At 44.8% G+C, this 21959-nt stretch overlaps 1 protein-coding gene across 1 annotated transcript in view; it reads right to left on the bottom strand.

Moving 5' to 3' along the window:
- Positions 1 to 21959, bottom strand: part of LOC137648812 (FAST kinase domain-containing protein 1, mitochondrial) — a 69464-nt gene that overhangs the window by 24878 nt on the left and 22627 nt on the right. The window contains exons 3-4 of the mRNA XM_068381970.1: positions 9993 to 10178; positions 3294 to 3445 (exon numbers count right to left, since the gene is read on the bottom strand). Of these exons, the coding sequence (XP_068238071.1) occupies positions 3294 to 3445; positions 9993 to 10178 (338 nt within the window). The remainder of the gene's footprint in view (positions 1 to 3293; positions 3446 to 9992; positions 10179 to 21959) is intronic.

Raw genomic sequence — 21959 nt, 5'->3', positions numbered from 1 at the left:
ACTGGCGCGACAACATATGATGAGTCATACACATCCTAAGATACCAACAATTAACCAAATCTTTCACAACAGTAAGACAGTAAAGTACTGTACGTACGCTACTCACCAAAAATTCCCAAGATATTGTCTGATTCATTTCACAGGATTGCCCAATTCTTTTCATTTATTAAACTCAATGTTTTCTCATCACACTGTGATCCTTTGTTCATTTGATGAACTTCCGTGAAACTTTTACCTAGCTAGGTAAAACAACACTGTGTTTAGAGGATTTCCCTCTTAGTTGGTTGGTCTTCAGCAAAATCAATTTGTTGTTATTACTTCATGTTTGAAGAATACTATGTTTTGCTCAGCATTAGGTTTTCCTATTTAGTGTTGCTTGGATATTTGGGTTAATAAGCATTAGTAACTGCTAATTATAATACTCAAATAATAAGCTAGTTAGTTTATTATCAGAAGTTACTATCAGTTCACTTCTCTGCTGGTTATGGCTTGCATATGGTCAAGATTTAGTAAAGTACAACTTGAACCCAACACTTGGCCAAAGTCCTGATCTGCAATCGTTTAGAAAATTTTTCTCAACTTTCCATCTTATGTGCAAGTACTGTAACGTTTTTGTAATGTTAATTAATACTGTACTATATATTACTTATTTCTCACATTTCATCCATCGTCACTTTAAAAGGTAAACCATTTACTGTATATTCTTTCTTTTTGTTTGTGGAAGTGAGAGATAAAAGTACAAGAATGGAAATGAATGAGAGTGAAAGAGTTTCTTTGGGAGTTTGACTTTTTGCCTAGCTGATATGGGAGGATCTAAAGGGTGGTGGGCAATGGTATACGAGTATTATAGAAGGTAGGTCACAGCAAAAAGGGTATCATGGCTATGTAAGGAGTTTCTGAAGTAAATGAAAATAGAGAGGTCTTTTGAAGGTGTCTTTGGCAAGAGACTGTTATATGAAATACAATGTTCCTAAAGAAGGAAAACTATAACCATTCTTGGGGAGAGGATATGGTTGGGATATCTATTTGCTAAATTGTGTGTTAATACATTCAAGGAAGACAAAATTCATGGATGTAATGGGGAAAAGAGAAGTGACTGAGGGTACATCTGACCATTACAGTACTCTCTTTGGTTGAGGAAAAATTTAATCTTAATGACAGAACCTATCATTCCAATCTCCCACGGGGACAAAGAAGTCTTCCCAGAGGCAAGCATCTTCCTCTTCCACACAACTAAAAGTAAGAGGAAATTGGCTTTGGCTACATATGAATGAGCCAAAGATGGAAGCTCCTCCATATCATAGGAATTAGTTCACCAAGATTTCATAGTCAAAACCAAGCAGAGCAAGGGGGACTTTGTACTGTTAGATTAGCTTAAGAAATTTGTACAAGATCTTAAAATTCCTTTTTACAAAATTAATAAAGCTTGGTTTAATGATGGGTTGAGAAGGCATAGCGATGTCAAAGGAGACACAGGAATAGTCGTCTACCATCTATGCAATTTTTACTTAAGATATAACTCCTGAATCTTTATTAGAAGTAAATAGGAAGCTAAAGAGGATCAAGGTTCTTAGTCTGACAAGAAATCAGTCTCCCGAGATACTGAATCTGGGGTAAGAGGGACAGTTCTCATATCCTTAAGGGATAGAAAAGAAGATATGCAAGAGCAACCTCAATGGGATTTAAATAAGTGTCCATAGCTGTAATATGAGATGCAGGAAGTTCTCCAGGGGCAACAGTAGGAGTGATGTTTGAAGGAGTAACAGGGAGGCAAAGAAAGCCTGGACAACTCAACTTGAGATGGGTGATCAAAGTAGTCAAGAGATTCTATAATCTCTTACATAAAAAAATTAGTCATAGTACCAGATACCATAGCTAAACAGGAGCTGGAATGATCATAGTAGCAGGAGCAGAGCAAGGACAAAATTCACCACAGACACAGATACAAAAACAGGAGCAGATATAAACCTAAGAGCAAGAGCAGGTATCAAAAACCCAAAAAACTCAGGGAATTCCAAAAAGTTCTAGATGGTTGTGGAACAATTGTGCTAAATAAGCAAGATGATTCATTATAGATGGTAGATATTGAAAAGTTAACAAAGCTAAAAGATGCTTGAAAACCATAATATAAAACTTGCAGGCCAAAAGAAGTCTGCAAAACAGCAAAAGTAAAGGCCAAATGTTTTGCTAATAGAGGCAGCAGCTACAGCCGAAGGTAATTTCACAAATATTTTAATCCTTTTGTATTTTAACTAAACATATAAGCCTGAGACATTTAATGGATTTTTAACAGGGTAAAAACCGTTGATTGTCAGGTGACGGGAAGGCCTCAATCATCCAACAGGTAGCACTATAGAATCTAACAAAGATGAGGCAGAGGAGAAGGAGGAACTTGAAGGCTGCCTTCTACGGGGTTGTGCAAGCAATGACAACACTCACGAGGTGAAGATGTCAATCAGGACTTATTGAAGTAGCAGAGACAACATGACAAGGCGATCTGCTCTTAGTGCCTTTCCATACTTGGGAAGACACAGTAGGAGAGGATAGGTTGCACCTCTTCCGTCTTTCTTTCAAAGACAGAATACAGTACTAGCAATACCTAAGGGATACCAACATCCTCAAGTTCACATTATTGTTGTAAGGCCTCACTAATGAGATAATAACTACATCAGACATGCCACCCAGTGGGAATTGGTGTGTTGTGGATATCGCCAAGTCTGTTCATAAAAAATGACATCTACAGTTCATTTGGAAAACAAGGGCATATCCTTATCTTCTTCCTTTAATACCCCTCAAACACAATGATCCTGCAGCCGAAATCAAAGTGGACGAGCCTACACTCCAGGCGCCAACAACTACTACCACCTTGTTACTCCTATTAACCCTTTTACCCCCAAAGGACGTACTGGTACGTTTCACAAAATCCATCCCTTTACCACCATGGACGTACCAGTACGTCCTTGCAAAAAAATGCTATAAAAATATTTTTTTTCATATTTTTGATAATTTTTTGAGAAAATTCAGGCATTTTCCAAGAGAATGAGACCAACCTGACCTCTATATGACAAAAATTAAGGCTGTTAGAGCAATTTAAAAAAAAATATACTGCAAAATGTGCTGGGAAAAAAATAACCCCCTGGGGGTTAAGGGTTGGAAATTTCCAAATACCCCGGGGGTAAAAGGGTTAAAGAATGGGGATTTGTACTCGTGTAGGAACAGATTTCAGTATGTATACCCTGTAATTTTCAAAGGACAGCCAAAGTACAGTAGGAATAATCAACCTTTAAACTTACTGATTCAAAATATTAAAACACGCTGAAAAAAAATTGTCGTTTGATTCTGGGTGATAACCAAGGCTATAGATACACGTCAGATATCTTTCTAAAGTTCCTGCTAGGATATACTCTTGATTGTCAATTATATACTGTGCTACCGCTTCAAATATCTGCGGAAAGATATGAAAAATGTTATTTTTATTACTAAAATAAATTTTTGAACATACTTACCCGATGATCATGTAGCTGTCAACTCTGTTGCCCGACAGAAATCTACGGTCGGGATACGCCAGCGATCGCTATACAGGTGGGGGTGTACACAACAGCGCCATCTGTGGTCAGGTACTCCAGTACTTCTTGTCAACAAGACCTCAATTTTCTCCTCGGTCCACTGGTTCTCTATGGGGAGGAAGGGCGGGTCATTTAAATCATGATCATCGGGTAAGTATATTCAAAAATTTATTTTAGTAATAAAAATAACATTTTTCAATATTAATCTTACCCGATGATCATGTAGCTGATTCACACCCAGGGTGGTGGGTGGAGACCAGTATACATGTTAACAAAGAAGCTAAGTATCCCGTATTTCATTTTTATTAGTTATTCAAAATAACAATAAAAAATAAATAAGTACCTGGTAAGGAAGTCGACTTGAACCATTACTCTGCCTTTAATAAGTACGTCTTCCTTACTGAGCGTAGCGGTCCTCTTAGGATGCTGAACGACTCTTAGGTGGCTGAAGTATAAAGGGCTACAACCCATACTAAAGGACCTCATCACAACCTCTAACCTCGGCGCTTCTCAAGAAAGAATTGACCACCCGCCAAATCAACAAGGATGCGGAAGGCTTCTTAGCCGACCGTACAACCCATAAAAAGTATTCAAGAGAAAGGTTAAAAAGGTTATGGAATTATGGGAATGTAGTGGGTGAGCCCTCACCTACTACTGCACTCGCTGCTACGAATGGTCCCAGGGTGTAGCAGTTCTCGTAAAGAGACTGGACATCTTTGAGATAGAATGATGCGAACACTGACTTGCTTCTCCAATAGGTTGCATCCATAACACTCTGCAGAGAACGGTTCTGTTTGAAGGCCACTGAAGTAGCCACAGCTCTCACTTCATGTGTCCTTACCTTCAGCAAAGCAAGGTCTTCTTCCTTCAGATGAGAATGTGCTTCCCTAATCAGAAGCCTGATGTAGTAAGAAACTGAGTTCTTAGACATTGGAAGAGAAGGCTTCTTGATAGCACACCATAAGGCTTCTGATTGTCCTCGTAAAGGTTTTGACCTTTTTAGATAGTACCTAAGAGCTCTAACTGGGCAAAGTACTCTCTCCAGTTCGTTCCCCACCAAGTTGGACAGGCTTGGGATCTCGAACGACTTAGGCCAAGGACGTGAAGGAAGCTCGTTTTTAGCAAAAAACCGAGCTGCAAGGAACATGTAGCCGTTTCAGATGTGAAAACTATGTTCCTGCTGAAGGCGTGGATCTCACTTACTCTTTTAGCTGTTGCCAAGCACACGAGGAAAAGAGTTTTTAATGTGAGGTCCTTAAAAGAGGCTGATTGGAGAGGTTCAAATCTTGATGACATAAGGAACCTTAGGACCACGTCTAGATTCCAGCCTGGAGTGGACAACCGACGTTCCTTTGAGGTCTCAAAAGACCTAAGGAGGTCCTGTAGATCTTTGTTGGTGGAAAGATCCAAGCCTCTGTGGCGGAAAACCGCTGCCAACATACTTCTGTAACCCTTGATCGTAGGAGCTGAAAGGGATCTTACGTTCCTTAGATGTAACAGGAAGTCAGCAATTTGGGTTACAGTGGTACTGGTTGAGGAAACTGCATTGGCCTTGCACCAGCTTCGGAAGACTTCCCATTTAGACTGATAGACTCTGAGAGTGGATGTCCTCCTTGCTCTGGCAATCGCTCTGGCTGCCTCCTTCGAAAAGCCTCTAGCTCTTGAGAGTCTTTCGATAGTCTGAAGGCAGTCAGACGAAGAGCGTGGAGGTTTGTGTGTACCTTCTTTACGTGAGGTTGACGTAGAAGGTCCACTCTTAGAGGAAGAGTCCTGGGAATGTCGACCAGCCATTGCAGTACCTCTGTGAACCATTCTCTCGCGGGCTAGAGGGGAGCAACCAACGTCAGCCGTGTCCCTTTGTGAGAGGCGAACTTCTGAAGTACCCTGTTGACAATCTTGAACGGCGGGAATGCATACAGGTCGAGATGGGACCAATCCAGCAGAAAAGCATCCACGTGAACTGCTGCTGGGTCTGGAATCGGAGAACAATACAACGGGAGCCTCTAGGTCATCGAGGTAGCGAACAGATCTATGATTGGCTGACCCCACAGGGCCCAAAGTCTGCTGCAAACATTCTTGTGAAGGGTCCACTCTGTGGGGATGACCTGACCCTTCCGGCTGAGGCGATCTGCCATGACATTCATATCGCCCTGAATGAACCTCGTTCCCAGCGTGAGCTTTCGATCTTTTGACCAGATGAGGAGGTCCCTTGCGATCTAGAACAACTTCCTCGAATGAGTCCCTCCCTGCTTGGAGATGTAAGCCAAGGCTGTGGTGTTGTCGGAGTCCACCTCCACCACCTTGTTTAGCTGGAGGGACTTGATGTTTATCAAGGCCAGATGAACCGCCAACAACTCCTTGCAATTGATGTGAAGTGTCCTTTGCTCCTGATTCCATGTTCCCGAGCATTCCTGTCCGTCCAATGTCGCACCCCAGCCCGTGTCTGATGCGTCCGAGAAGAGACGGCGGTCGGGGTTCTGAACAGCCAAAGGTAGACCTTCCTTGAGAAGAAAGCTGTTCTTCCACCACGTTAGAGTAGACCTCATCTCTTCGGAAACAGGAACTGAGACCATCTCTAGCGTCATGTCCTTTATCCAGTGAGCAGCTAGATGATACTGAAGGGGGCGGAGGTGGAGTCTCCCTAACTCGATGAACAGGGCCAGCGATGAAAGTGTCCCTGTTAGACTCATCCACTGCCTGACTGAGCATCGATTCCTTCTCAGCATGCTCTGGATGCATTCTAGGGCTTGGTTGATCCTTGGGGCCGACGGAAAAGCCCGAAAAAACTCGACTCTGAATCTCCATACCCAGGTAGACAAAGGTCTGGGATGGGACGAGCTGGGACTTCTCTAAATTGACCAGGAGGCCCAGTTCCTTGGTCAGATCCATAGTCCATCTGAGATTCTCCAGACAGCGACGACTTGTGGGAGCTCTTAAAAGTCAGTCGTCTGATGGAGTCGGAAACAAGATCATGATACTGCTGCACAGTCTGTGAACTGTCAACCATGGGGAAGCGAGGAAGTACAGCGACAACCCGAAACTGTCTAGACTGTCTGGGTAGTACAGACAACTCTTTATTGGGTTGCTGAGGTTGCCGCACCGCGTCACAACAAGTCACCTCTGCTGGTTGTTGAACGTCTTCCCAGTGACACACTGACTCCGTAAAAAGAAATCCTCTATCAAGGACTAAGCTTGGACTGCATGTCTTGCAACAAAGCTCAAGGTCTATGGGAGCAGGTGTGGCAACAGACGGGGTTAGCGACTGAAGCGGAACCATTTACCCTCCCTGGAAGCATGTTATGCTTAAATAAAAGTCCATAGGAGGCTAAGCAGCTTAAGGCTCCTCTCCAAATGACAGAGTCCTCAAGGGAATATCAGAAGGAGGGAGAACAGCACTTTCTCATCTACAGGAACCATATCCGAGAAAAGCTAAGTTCTCTCAGTGAGGGTAAGCCTCAACTCCTGCCTGACTAGTTTGCTGCTGGCGAGTGGCGGTAACCACAGTGTGTTGCGGAGGCTGACACACCGTGTCAAAACACGGCAGCTTGTGGTAGCTCCCGCACGGCAACGGAGTGCTCTGTGTGTGGGAGTCATCAAACATCTGGCAGGGTTGACTGTGCATGGGTGGAGGAGCTCTCACAACAAGAGTGTGAGAGCATGAAGCCATGCCGGGCGCACAACCGTGGGAGGTGTAGGCCCACGGGTGCATCGTCAACCTTCTCCGCAGTCGGAGTGTGGGAGCTGGCAACAACAAAAGCAGAGTGCTGGTGCGTGGGAGGGGCTGCGGTGGGTTGAGGAGCATGCGGTATGGTATGCAGAGCATGCTGTATGCAGAGCATGAGGTAAGGCATGCGGCTCATGCTGCATGGTATGCGGCTCATGCTGCATGCGGCTCATGCTGCATGGGATGAGGCTCATGCTGCATGGAATGAGGCTCATGCTGCATGGGATGAGGCTCATGCTGCATGGTATGAGGCTCATGCTGCATGGAATGCGGCTCATGCTGCATGGTATGCGGAGCATGCTGTAAGGTCTGCAGAGCATGCTGCATGGGCTGAGGAGAATGCCGCATAGTGCTGGAACCCGGCAACTCCTGATGCGGCAGCTCACGCATGTTAGCAGATGGTGCAGCAAGAACATGCGTCTGGCAGTGAGGACTGCGCATCGGTGGAGGAGCTCTCACAGGTGTGGTGTGGGAGCAGGCAGCCGCAGTATCTGCTGAGCGCACAACCTCGGCGGGTTGTAGGTAAACAGGCTGCATTGTCAACCTTCCAGCATGATACTCCTGTATGAAGGAGCAAGCTGAGACTGTAAAGTCTGCAGCATGGACCACTAAGGTCTATGAAAGACAACAACAAACGGAGCTACTGTCCGTTGTGACTGAGGGTCTAAAACAGCTGGTGCGGCAACAGACGGAGTTACTGCCTGTTGCGGTACCACCTAGCCTCTCTTAGGAGGTGTGCAGTTGTCGTACTGCAGCGAGTCCGAACTGACCCAGTGGCTACACCTAGGCCGTTGGACTTGCGCGGAAGGGACCGACTTGCACTTAAAAGCTGCAAGATTTGGTCCATGGTTTCTGCGAGAAACCTCTTCCGCAGACGAGGAATAAATGGGCTCTCTCGTCTTTGTGTGGGTGGGGTGATCACGTCGGCGACGTGTGTAGATACACCCGAAACCACAGAGGGAAACGTCTGTTCGTCGATCAAGGCCTGAGGAACCCATAAGTCCTTCGACATTACTTCTCCCCTGGGCTTGGGAGCTTGTAAGAGGTCCCAGACTAGGTGAACCACTGGCACGAACAGACGAACCCTCGAACGCAACACTGTAACACTTTGCGCATATCACTTTATCACTTTTGATTTTCTGTTTGCACTTATTTCACTGAACTCGAAACTTTAAGTGGTTTGTACCTGAAACACGCAATCCTATCCTTCATTAAAAGGTAGTAATTGCGAAAACAGTATTACAATGTAACAGAAAAACATAATGAAAGATAAAGAATTCAGTGGCTGGAAAAGAGACTAAACACTAGATCAAATAAACTACGTTTAAAATCTCTCACCGCATAAAGCCTGGGAACAAGAATAAAACTCTAGAAACGTTTTACCTTCTTCCCCTATATCGACTAGGGAGAAGAGCAAAAAAACGAGAACAACGTTACCCGCTTGAACGAAACGTTTATCCTCCTCTCTCTCCCTCCGTCTCTATCTCTCTCTCTCTCTTGACTTAGAACCTGAGAGATGAGCCCAATTATATATATCGTTAAAACATATTATTTGTTAAAGGAAAAAAACTGAAAGGTTTCCCAAATAAAAAGCTCCTTTATTAGAATTAAAACCATTTAAGCTAAGAAAGAATGAACGAAACGCTAGAATCGGTTTACTCTTACTGCAACGTGAAACCGTGAATACTCTCTCTCTATCGTAACGATAGAGCGCAAGTTGAACGTTCTGAACGTCAACAAATGCGGAGACTAAACAAAACGTTAGTTCAACTTTGAAAACAGTACGAGACTTATCAAAGAAATTCTTTCAAAAACATAAAATTAAAATAGCATAAATTCTTAACAGGAAAAACGATATGACGAGCTCAATGTTAATTAACTTCGGTTCCAAGTAAGGACCGCCTACTATTAGGAAAGGTCGCATATAAACAAACATAAAATTTAAGTTTTATAAGTTTATAATAAATGGAAAGTTAATCGAAGAGGCCTATAAATGGCGGAGAGATATAAACTAAATCTATAACTTTGTTAAGCAAAATTACCAAAAACCTAAACACACTTCCGTCTAAGGGAAGGGTTGGTCATAAAAAGTGAAAGAGAGTCTATACTCTCTTCGACACCAACACTTCCGTCTAAGGGAAGGGTCGGCCATTTAAAAGTGAAAGAGAGTCCATACTCTCTTCGTCACCATAATTAAATCAAATTAATTCCAAAAGCTTGCTAAGCTAATGATAAAGCTTCCTGAATAGCGAAGGCTAAACTCTAGAGCAAATACATCACCAAATCGTGAACAATAACTCCAGAATCAACAGCGTATCCAAGTAGGTCTTGCCGGTGGCACGACAGAGGAAAAATTGAGGTCTTGTTGACAAGAAGTACTGGAGTACCTGACCACAGATGGCGCTGTTGTGTACACCCCCACCTGTATAGCGATCGCTGGCGTATCCCGACCGTAGATTTCTGTCGGGCAACAGAGTTGACAGCTACATGATCATCGGGTAAGATTAATATTGAAAAAAGAAAATTGAGCATACTGTATCATATGATAATAGCATAAGGTTAATAGATCTCAAAGAACTTCAACATGTTAACCTCATAAGTGACTACTAAACCTTTTCTAAATTCAATCAATATCCAAATTATATTACTAGGCCATTTTATTACCACACAAGGCACATCACAAAATAATGTACAATACTCACCTTAGGAGAGCAGTATTTTGTTTTCTGGAAATTAATCGAAATGTCTCTTATGATACGTGAATTAAGATTTCCCAACAAAGGAATGTGAGCCTCTACTAAAGCATCAAAAAGAAATGTCCTTGAAGATCCACCACGGCTCAGGAAGGCTCGAGTAAGATAACAGACCGACGCAATAGAGCTGACATTCTGGAAGGCAAAAATCAAAAAAATTTTTCAAGTAATTAAATCTTTTCTATACTAAACAAGCCTGAGTACTTCAATACGAATATGGCATCAGCAAAGCTGGAAAGCTCATTAAATATGCAATAATTTAGTTATACTGTAACTACTAACAGGTGTTAGGGCCCCCATCTCTCAATCGGTTGGATAGTCTAGTGTCAAACTCAAATCCTTTCAAGGACATACACTTGGTTATGGTCTCAAGGGCCAACAAAGACTTGGTAATTACTTATTGGCAAGACTGGAGATTACAACTTATTTTGCTGGTCATCCTGGTTTAACCAAAAACACATCATTTGGGTTCATCTTAACAGTTTAGTTACACTTTCTTCCTCAGTCTCACGAAGCTAGAAAGAAATAATTATTTTGATTAACTTTCTCTTTTTCCTCGCAGTGCTAATAAAAGATTTAGGAGCTAAGACTAGCACTGAGTCCTCTTAGAAGCCAGTCATTATGATGCCCCTTGGCTTCCCCCTGAGAAGAGATGGAAGACTCGAATCTGGTATCGTGCACAGCTGGGTCTTGCCAATGAACTCAGGAACAATCTAAGAAGACCTCCTTCCATCCTTCGGGATGACTATTGTCAAAAGAATTCAAAAGACCACCAACTAACTTTGCTGAAGCTAAGGTAGCACAGACTGTCTGGACAGAGCTATCTGAATCTCATCTCAAAGCTTGTATCTAGCAAGCATAAGAGACTCAAGAGCACTATGTTCTCATGAACAGAGACAAACTCTCACGTGGTGTAACGCTTCAGTTCCTCGGTTGGGAGACTTTGTTCAACGTTAAGCAGTAGCCTTTCCCTGCCACAACTGCGAGGACCTTCTCTCGGCGATGCAGGGATGAGGAAGTTCACAATTTGCACTAGAGCACCTATGATCACAGAATAGTCCACTTCCTTGGAGAATACCTGCAGAGGCCCATCATAGGTCCCCAGATATCTACTCAGCAGTCCCTTGCAAAAACCCTTTCACTAGGAGGAGATACTGTAGTCTCCAACACTGAAATGCAAACATCATCACATAATAGAGGTAACAGTCGGTCTTCCTTCTTCGCGGGGGTTAGGTAACCAAGACACCTGCCAGGATGATGGCTGCACTAGGGAAAAGGGAGTCATGGCTAGCCTTCCTACAAATCTCAATCTTCGCCTCTATGTCTCTCTAACAGAAGACAAGACCACATTAACGGGCACCATGTCAACCAGCACCTCTACAGGAGGAACAGGAGATGGGGAAGATACAGAGAGAAAAACTTCAGAAGTTCTAGCAGTGGCCAAAACCTTCTGAAGCTTACCTTCCAATGGAGAACCAACAATGCCCGAGGCAGGCCACAATTTCTTCGAGTCCAGTTCATCATCAGCCAGTCCAGTGACAAGCAAATCTCCAGGCAAAGGAAAACGAACATAGGGAAGGTAATAATTCCGCTTTCCCTGAGGAATGGCCTGAGAGCGAGTCGAGGTCTCCTCCCCACAACGAATTCCTTCCGAGGACCCAGCCCTAGAGGAATCCGTGGGAAGCCAACAGATCAAGCAGCGCCAGAAGAAAAGGAACTACAGTGCAAAGCTTCTTCGGCATCAGCTTTGGCATCGACAGGTCTGATCACGAAGAATCACTCTTAAAAAATTCTTCCTCTTCTTGACAAACTCTACCCACTGCATAAAAGGCTACAACCTGCACTTGCCACAGTCATGCCCTTGGGGAAAAGCTCACAGAAAATGAGGATCAACAGCAGGTTTCGACATAAACATGCCACATTTCCTCCCAGGTTTATCCAGACACAGTCACATATCAGCACACTTTCCATTTCATTGCAAAAAAAAAAAAAAAAAAAAAAAAAAAAAACATAAGCATGCCACATTTTCTCTCAGGTTTATCCAGACACAGTCACGTATCAGCACACTTTCCATTTCATTGCAAAAAAAAAAAAAAAAAAATGTTATTTTGATTATAAAATAAATTTTTGAATATACTTACCCGGTGATTATATAGCTGCAACTCTGTTGCTCGACAGACAACTCTACGGTAAAAACTCGCCAGCGATCGCTACACAGGTTGCGGGTGTGCCCAACAGCGCCATCTGTCGACCAGATACCCAGTTCTCAATGTAAACAAAGACTCAATTTTCTCCTCGTCCCACTGCGTCTCTATTGGGGAGGAAGGGAGGGTCATTTAATTTATAATCACCGGGTAAGTATATTCAAAAATTTATTTTATAATCAAAATAACATTTTTCAATATTTAACTTAGCCGGTGATTATATAGCTGATTCACACCCAGGGGGGTGGGTAGAGACCAGCAATATATGTTTACACTTTTATGAGCTAAGAGTTTTTATTTCATTTTAAAAGTTATCAAAATAACAAAAACAAAATAAATAGGTACCTGGTAAGGAAGTCGACTTGAACAATTACTCTGCCTTTTAAGTACGTCTTCCTTACGGAGCCTCGCGATCCTCTTAGGATGCTGATCGACCCCTAGGATCTGAAGTATCAAGGGTTGCAACCCATACAACAGGACCTCATCAAAACCCCTAATCTAGGCGCTCTCAAGAAATGACTTTGACCACCCGCCAAATCAACCAGGATGCGAAAGGCTTCTTAGCCTTCCGGACAACCCAAAAAACAACAATAAAAACATTTCAAGAGAAAGATTAAAAGGGTATGGAATTAGGGAATTGTAGTGGTTGAGCCCTCACCCACTACTGCACTCGCTGCTACGAATGGTCCCAGTGTGTAGCAGTCCTCGTAAAGAGACTGGACATCCTTTAGATAAAAAGACGCAAACACTGACTTGCTTCTCCAATAGGTTGCGTCCATTATACTTCGCAGAGATCTATTTTGCTTAAAGGCCACGGAAGTTGCGACAGCTCTAACTTCGTGTGTCCTCACCTTAAGCAATGCTTGGTCTTCCTCACTCAGATGTGAATGAGCTTCTCGTATTAACAGTCTGATAAAGTAGGATAAAGCATTCTTTGACATAGGCAAAGATGGTTTCTTAACTGAACACCATAAAGCTTCAGATTGGCCTCGTAAAGGTTTAGTTCGCTTTAAATAGAACTTAAGAGCTCTCACAGGGCATAAGACTCTTTCTAGTTCATTGCCTACCATATTCGATAAGCTGGGAATATCGAACGATTTCGGCCAAGGTCGAGAAGGCAGCTCATTTTTGGCTAGAAAACCAAGTTGTAGCGAACATGTAGCTTTTTCTGACGAAAATCCGATGTTCTTGCTGAAGGCATGAATCTCACTGACTCTTTTAGCTGTGGCTAAGCATACCAGGAAAAGTGTCTTTAAGGTGAGATCTTTCAGGGAGGCTGATTGTAGCGGCTCAAACCTGTCTGACATGAGGAATCTTAGTACCACGTCTAAATTCCAACCAGGTGTAACCAAACGACGCTCCTTCGTGGTCTCAAAAGACTTAAGGAGGTCCTGAAGATCTTTATTGTTGGAAAGATCTAAGCCTCTATGCCGGAAGACCGATGCCAACATGCTTCTGTAGCCCTTGATAGTGGGAGCTGAAAGTGATCGTCCTTTTCTCAGGAATAAGAGAAAGTCAGCTATTTGAGCTACAGAGGTACTGGTCGAGGATACAGATACTGACTTGCACCAGTTTCGGAAGACTTCCCACTTCGATTGTTAGACTCTAAGGGTGGATGTTCTCCTTGCTCTAGCAATCGCACTGGCTGCCTCCTTCGAAAAGCCTCTAGCTCTCGAGAGTCTTTCGATAGTCTGAAGGCAGTCAGACGAAGAGCGTAGAGGCTTTAGTGTACCTTCTTTACGTGTGGCTGACGTAGAAGGTCCACCCTTAGAGGAAGACTTCTGGGAACGTCTACTAGCCATCGAAGTACCTCGGTGAACCATTCTCTCGCGGGCCAGAGGGGAGCAACTAGCGTCAACCTTGTCCCTTCGTGAGAGGCGAACTTCTGCAGTACCTTGTTGACAATCTTGAACGGTGGGAATGCGTATAGATCTAGATGCGACCAATCTAGGAGAAAGGCATCTATATGTATTGCTGCTGGGTCCGGGACTGGTGAGCAATATATTGGGAGCCTCTTGGTCATCGAGGTTGCAAAGAGATCTATGGTTGGTTGGCCCCAAGTGGCCCAAAGTCTCTTGCATACATCCTTGTGGAGGGTCCATTCCGTTGGAATTACTTGCCCTTTCCGACTGAGACAATCTGCCATGACATTCAAGTTGCCTTGGATGAACCTCGTTACTAGTGATATGTTTTGACCTTTTGACCAGATGAGCAGGTCCCTTGCGATCTCGTACAACGTCAGTGAGTGGGTCCCTCCTTGCTTGGAGATGTATGCCAAGGCAGTGGTGTTGTCCGAGTTCACTTCAACCACTTTGCCTCGAAGGAGAGACCTGAAGCTTTTCAAGGCCAGATGTACTGCCAGCAGCTCCTTGCAGTTGATATGCATGATCCTTTGACTCGAGTTCCACAGTCCCGAACATTCCCGACCGTCTAATGTCGCGCCCCAGCCTACGTCCGATGCGTCCGAGAAGAGAACGTGGTTGGGAGTCTGAACAGCCAGGGGAAGACCCTCTCTTAGGTTGATACTGTCCTTCCACCAAGTCAGGCAAGACTTCACCTTTTCGGAAATGGGGATCGAGACCGCTTCTAGCGTCTTGTCCTTTTTCCAGTGAAAAGCTAGATGGTATTGAAGAGGACGGAGGTGTAGTCTTCCTAATGACACAAATTGTTCCAGGGATGATAGCGTCCCTACCAGACTCATCCACTTCCTGACTGAGCATTGTTCCTTCTTCAGCATGTTCTGGATGCATAACTGGGCTTGGCTTATTCTGGGGGCCGACGGAAAAGCCCGAAAAGCTAGACTGTGAATCTCCATCTCTAAATACACAATAGTTTGGGATGGGACCAGTTGTGACTTTTCCATATTGACAAGGAGACCCAATTCCTTGGTCAGATCTAGAGTCCACTTTAGATCCTTCAGACAGCGACGACTGGAAGAAGCTCTGAGAAGCCAGTCGTCCAAATAGAGGGAGGCTCGGATGTCCGATAAATGAAGGAATTTGGCTACATTAATCATCAGCCTCGTAAACACAAGAGGAGCTGTGCTTAGGCCAAAGCACAGGGCTTGAAACTGGTAGACAACCTTTTCGAAAACGAATCTCAGAAAAGGTTGGGAGTCCGGGTGGATGGGGACGTGGAAATAGGCGTCCCTTAGGTCTAAAGAGACCATCCAGTCTTCCCTTCTGACCGCTGCTAAGACTGACTTTGTGGTCTCCATGGAGAACGTCTGCTTTGTGACAAAGACATTCAGAGCACTGACGTCTAGCACCGGCCTCCACCCTCCTGTCTTCTTTGACACCAAGAAGAGTCGGTTGTAGAATCCCGGAGATTGAAGGTCCGAGACTTTGACCACCGCTCCCTTCTCTAGTAAAAGAGACACTTCCCGTTTCAAGGCTCGTCTCTTGTCTTCCTCTCTGTACCTGGGAGAGAGATCGATGGGAGACGTTGCTAGAGGGGGTTTCCGTACAAAAGGGATCTTGTACCCCTCTCTGAGCAACTTCACAGATTGTGCGTCTGCGCCTCTCTTCTCCCAGGTCTGCCAGAAGTTCTTGAGTCTGGCTCCCACTGCTGTCTGAAGATGCGGGCAGTCAGACTCTGCCCTTATAGGACTTGGATCCTTTCTTCTTTCCTCGTTTCCCTTCGGCACGAGCACCTCCTCTGCTGGAGGCTCTGCCACGAAAGGGCGGAATAAAACGGGACGCTGGAGTGTCCATCCTTGGTCTAGCTGACAAGGTAGGCAAAGGGGGAGCTTTGCGAGCGGAGGACGCAACAAGATCGTGAGTGTCCTTCTGCACCAATGAAGCGGCTATTTCCTTAATCAGGGCTTCTGGAAAAAGGCACTTGGAAAGAGGAGCAAAGAGAAGCTCAGATCTCTGGCACGGTGTAACTCCAGCTGAAAGGAATGAGCATAGGTTTTCCCGCTTTTTAAGGACTCCGGACACAAATGATGCAGCAAGCTCATTAGACCCATCACGTACGGCCTTGTCCATGCAGGACATAATGAGCAAGGAAGTCTCTTTCTCTGACGGAGAGATCTTTCTGCTTAGGGCTCCTAGACACCAGTCTAAGAAGTTAAAAACTTCGAAGGCCCTAAAGATACCTTTCAAAAGGGGGTCCAGGTCCGAAGATGACCAACATATCTTTGAGCGTCTCATGGCAAGGCGGCGGGGAGAGTCTACAAGACTTGAGAAGTCGCCCTGGGCAGAGGCAGGAACTCCCAAGCCGAGAACTTCTCCCGTGGCATACCAGACGCTCGATCTAGAAGAGAGTCTAGCAGGGGGAAACGCAAAGGCTGTCTTCCCTAAACTCTTCTTGGACTGCAACCATTCTCCTATCACCCGCAAAGCTCTCTTGGACGAGCGTGCGAGGACGAGTCTAGTAAAGGCAGGAGTGGTAGACGGCATGCCTAACACAAACTCTGACGGCGGAGAACGAGGAGCCACAGAAACAAACTGGTCCGGAAACAGCTCTTTGAAAATGGCCAAAACTTTCCTAAAGTCCAAAGAGGGTTGAGTAGACTTAGGCTCGTCCAAATCTGATTGTGGTTCATCTATGTGTGCAGCAACATCATCATCAGAAAGTTCCTCATCCGACAACTGATGAGGAAACGGCAACGGAGTGGGTAACGGCTGGTTCGCTGAGTCCGGTCGCACGGGTGCATGCGTGACTGAGCCGGACGCAACGTCATGGAACTGCTGCCCAGTCTGTGAGCTGGCAACAACCATGGCAGCGCGGGGACGCACAGCGTCTACTCCAGACTGTCTGGACTGATGTGGGTGCGCAGTGGAAACCACACTGGGTTGCGGAGGTTGACGCACCGCGTCAAAACAAAGCAACTCTGACGGTTGTTGAACCTCCAGAACGTCAACGGCAACCTCCGTGCGTCGCTTAACGTCAACATGCGGCTGGCAGATCACACTGGAACGCATGGGTGGAGGAACTCTCTCAACTGGTGTGCGTGAGAAGGTTACCTCAGCGTCCACAGGACGCACAACCGATCGTGTGGAAGGTTGTAGGCTAGGTACTGCACTAGCTGGTGCGGCAGCAACCTTCTCCGCACGAAAGTCCTGCATTAGAGACGTCAGTTTAGACTGCATGTCTTGCAGTAGAGACCACTTAGGGTCTACGGGAGCAGGGTCTACGGGAGCAGGTGCGGCAACAGACGGTGTTACTGTCTGAAGCGGTACCGCTTTGCCTCTCTTAGGCGGTGAGCAGTCATCGGATGACGGCAGCGAGTCCGAACTGACCCAGTGGCTACAACCGGGCCGTTGGACTTGAGCTGAAGGGACCGACTTGCGTTTTAACGGTCGTGAGACCTTGGTCCAAAGTTTCTTGCGAGAAACACCTTCAGAAGACGAGGTATAAATGGGCTCTCTCGTCTTAGTTAGGTAGGAGCGATCTTGGGTAGATACGCCCGATACCACGGAGGGAACGTCTGTTCGCTGATTAAAGCCTCTCGAACCCATTTGTCGTACGACATTGCTTCTCCCCTGGACTTGGGAGCTTGCAAGAGGTCCCGGACTAGGAGGACGACAGGCACGAACAGACGAACCCTCAAGCGCAACACTATCCACAACACTATCACTCGGCACTTTAGCACTTCCCACTGCACTTTTGCACTTAAGCTCCTTCACATCCGCCATGAGCTGATTACGGTCACTAGCAAGGGACTCAACTCTCTCACCCAGAGCCTGGATGGCACGCATCATATCAGCCATCGATGGTTCCTGAGTGCCAGGAGGGGGGTTAGGAGCAACCACTACAGGGGAAGGAATAGGTTGTGGGGCATGAGGAGAGGATATATCAATAGAACGAGAAGAACTTCTCCTAACTCTATCTCTCTCTAGCCTACATGTATACTTTTGAAATTCGATAAAATCGAATTCCAAAAGGCCAACGCACTCCTCACACCGATCTTCCAATTGACAGGTTTTATCCCGACAATTGGAACAAACAGTGTGAGGGTCGATAGAAGCCTTCGGAAGACGCCTTGAACAGTCCCTAGCATTGCACTTCCTAAATTTGGGGACTTGTGAAGGGTCAGCCATTTTGAATTGGTCAAAGGGAAATTCAAAAAACTATCAAAAAGTCATCAACAAAGAATCCGTTATCAAAAAGAGTTCAAGGATTTGTGTGAAGAGAAACCCTGCACAGCGAAAGCTCAAAACTAGAATAAAGTACTTCACCAATTAGATGTGAAAAAACTCCAGTTTAGCAACAGCGAGTAAGTACGTCTTGTCGACACCTCGACAGAGAGAAAATTGAGTCTTTGTTTACATTGAGAACTGGGTATCTGGTCGACAGATGGCGCTGTTGGGCACACCCGCAACCTGTGTAGCGATCGCTGGCGAGTTTTTACCGTAGAGTTGTCTGTCGAGCAACAGAGTTGCAGCTATATAATCACCGGCTAAGTTAAATATTGAAAAAAAGGAAATGGATTAATACAGCTAAGATTGGGGAGGCCAGGCCGCAAAGGTAAGTTTGTTCAACTTGTGGCCAAAGTTAAAAGTGTTTCTAACTGACTGACAGGTGGGTGGGGTTTATTCACCACCTGCTACCCACCATTAGCTATAACTATTTCGTTAAAACTTTAAAGGTCATTCCAGCTTTACTGAAGTCATATCATATTAAAAAAAAGATTTTATTTGCGTAAGACCAAACACTTCTTGAATCTATTAAACGACATATGACTTGCAGCAAATGAAGTATCCTTTTATCTGGCTATATTTTAAAGAGGTCCTCAAACAAAGACTTGGCCTTCTCAGATAACCATTTGGCTACAAGGAATCCATTCATGTATCTGCCTATCATTTCATCGTAAATTACACCTCTCTTCCCATTGGTGACTCAAGTTTTAACCAACTAAACCTTTTCAGTAACATAAAAAAAAGGCGGTCTGTGTCATGAATAATGGTGGACACCGTTGACTAAGCCAGGCCTAAAGGGCACACAATTTTTTTCACTTTTCACCCTTTTTTATATATTTTGACCTTGTCCAATTTATCTTGCATTGTTATAACACCACAATTAGATTCACCTACTACTTTTTTTATTGTGGGCTATGGCTGAAATCAAGAATGGCTGCCAAGATTCAAAGGTAAAGTTCAGCACAACGTAGGCACAACAAAAGAGAACACTTGTAAGCAACTAACTAAGGTAGTAGACCATCTAGCCAAAACAACAGGGAAGCTGTTTGAGACTCGTCGATGTGAATTTTTTTTAATCTTACTGTAAGCCTTGTTTTCAGTTATAAATGAGTTACTTAACCTTACCTTTATCTTATCTCCAATAATCACATCTTACTGTTAACCATTAATGAATTAACTATTTCAAGTTAACTAAGTAACGAAGCCAACAGTGCTCCAGTCAGGATAAAGCCTTTAAGCATGAACTTGTACTATATGCCTTCAAGAAAGATCGAAACAAAGTTATCTCAGATATAGCATATATTTTCCTTTATACATATTTATATTTTGTTTATGTTTACTACTATTTTCATATTGAATGTACTGTATATATTTACAAATTTTATAAATTGAATTTTGCTTAGATTTGTTTTTATAACCATTTTTTCATCTTTACAGTGCAACTGTTAGATCGATGTAAGGTCAAGTAAGTAAGATGGCTGGCGTAATGTGAATTTTATATTTGCATTTAACCTTTAAGGATGAGCGACATACGATCGGAAGTGACGTAAGGCGAATCACCACAAAAGGGGTATTACTGTACAAGCAACTGAGTTCACAAAAGAAAAAATCAACACTTGTCACAAAAGAATGTAAAAAAAGATCCAACAGTCATGAGAGCAGCATGATGATATATTGCGTCCAAAAACAAAAGTTGCTAATTCGTGATAAGCAGATGGTCAAAATTTCTCCATTCATGACCTATCATTAACTAACTACTGGGTTAACAATTCAATGGAATTCCAGCTATTTCAAAGGTTTGTATACGCGTAAGAACAAACTAAACATGACAAATTCTGAGATAATTTGTATTTTTCCAAACCATACAAACCTTAGCTATTTACATAGGGTTTACTTTCGGCGTAGCTGAAATTGACGAGCCATTAGATTTTTAACGAGGGTTTACTACCCCCGCGCTAGTTAGCAAGGGGAGGGGTAGCTTGCTACCCCTCCCCCCTCACACACCGGTGAAATGTCTCACTTCACTTAGAGGTAGGACCTGACTTGGGAGACAGGGCTGGCGGGCAAATATGTGTAAATAGCTAAGGTTTGTGAAAAATACAAATTATCTCCGAATTTGTCATTTGTTCCGTAACCAAAATACAAACCACGCTTTTTACATAGTGTGACTTACCCCTTAGGAAGGGAGGAAAGTTCCCAGCCATACTGGCTTTGGCTTACCCGGGGACTCAGAATCCGAGTGAGCTGCACTCGAGAAAAGGAGTCCTTGCACCTCACAAGTTCCTTGCTCTGCAAGGAACGTGTGGCCTACATAAGCTTGTGTGTGAAGGAAGAAAGTGTGACTCGTCCTAGGCAGTTGACCTGGAGTTCTTAGACGGAACTCTGGGTTAGGACGTTCCCAATCCCACCTCGTCAGGGTATGGGGGACGCGACAGTATTATCTCAATACTCGGAACACAAGGAAGCATGGTTTATCTGCAGAGGTTTGAGGTCAGCTATGCAGAGACCAGGATGCTGCTTTCCCCAGGAGAGGGGAGGATGAAGAAAGAAGTAAGGGCCAGACATACTTCTTCAGTTCATGCAGTCTAAAACCCGGTAACAATGCCCTCAACCTTCTGCTACCTGTCCAAAAAGGAGCCTGAGGTTAGACCAGCTGTTGTGTAGCCACCACAGGGCGATAGAAACGTATCGATACCCCTGTGGGTCACGTCCTGCAGGAAGTGGACTGCGAAGGTCGCCAGACGCTTCCAGACTCCAGCTTGTAGCACCTGCGTCACAGAGTAGTCCCTCTTGAAGGCCAGGGACGTTGCGATGTACCTGACATCGTGGGCTGTAGGGCGACGTAACGGGGGAGGGTCTGGATTCAGGTCGAGATGAATGCCCTTGAAACCAGGCTGAAAAGGCATACTTGGTGATCCTCCCCTGCGTCCTTCCTGTGCTCCCAAACCGGGCTTGCACGTGAGGACGAACTGCAGTTGTTCTTAAAGATAACCCCTCCGGTTCCTTACTGGCAAGTAGGAGGTCTGGGTCATCTGTTACAGAACGGAGACTCAAAATCTTGAAGGAGTCAAACCGAAGGTTCGGGACTCCAAGATTCTGAGTCTAGTAACCAACTCAGGAACGAACCTGAGTGTTACCTCCCCCTATCCTCTTGAAAGGGCGGAGTCGTACGAGAGACCATGAAGATTGCTTACACACTTGGCTGAGGCCAGAGCGAGCAGGAGCACCATCTTCCAAGACGGGCGACGATTAGAGGCCTGACGTAATGGTTCGCAAGAAGATCTCTTAAGGGTCTTAAGAGCCCGAACCATGTTCCATGGAGGAGGTCTCACTCCGACTGAGGGCAGGTAGGTTCGTAGCTTCGCATGCGCGAAGAAAGATCTAGCGGGGAGGAAATGTCTATTCCTTTCAGCCTGAAGGCCAGGGTAAGGCTGAGCGAAAGGCTTCACTGCCGAGAGAGGAAATCGAGTTTCCTCCCGCCGATAAACAATAACTCCGTTATTGCTGGAGTAGAGGCATCAAGGGGAGAGGTACCTCTCCCACGACACCAACCACAGAAGACTCTC

Source organism: Palaemon carinicauda, chromosome 10, assembly GCF_036898095.1.
Source record: "Palaemon carinicauda isolate YSFRI2023 chromosome 10, ASM3689809v2, whole genome shotgun sequence".
Taxonomy (NCBI): Eukaryota; Metazoa; Arthropoda; class Malacostraca; order Decapoda; family Palaemonidae; genus Palaemon; species Palaemon carinicauda.
This window is presented reverse-complemented; position numbering and strand designations above follow the sequence as displayed.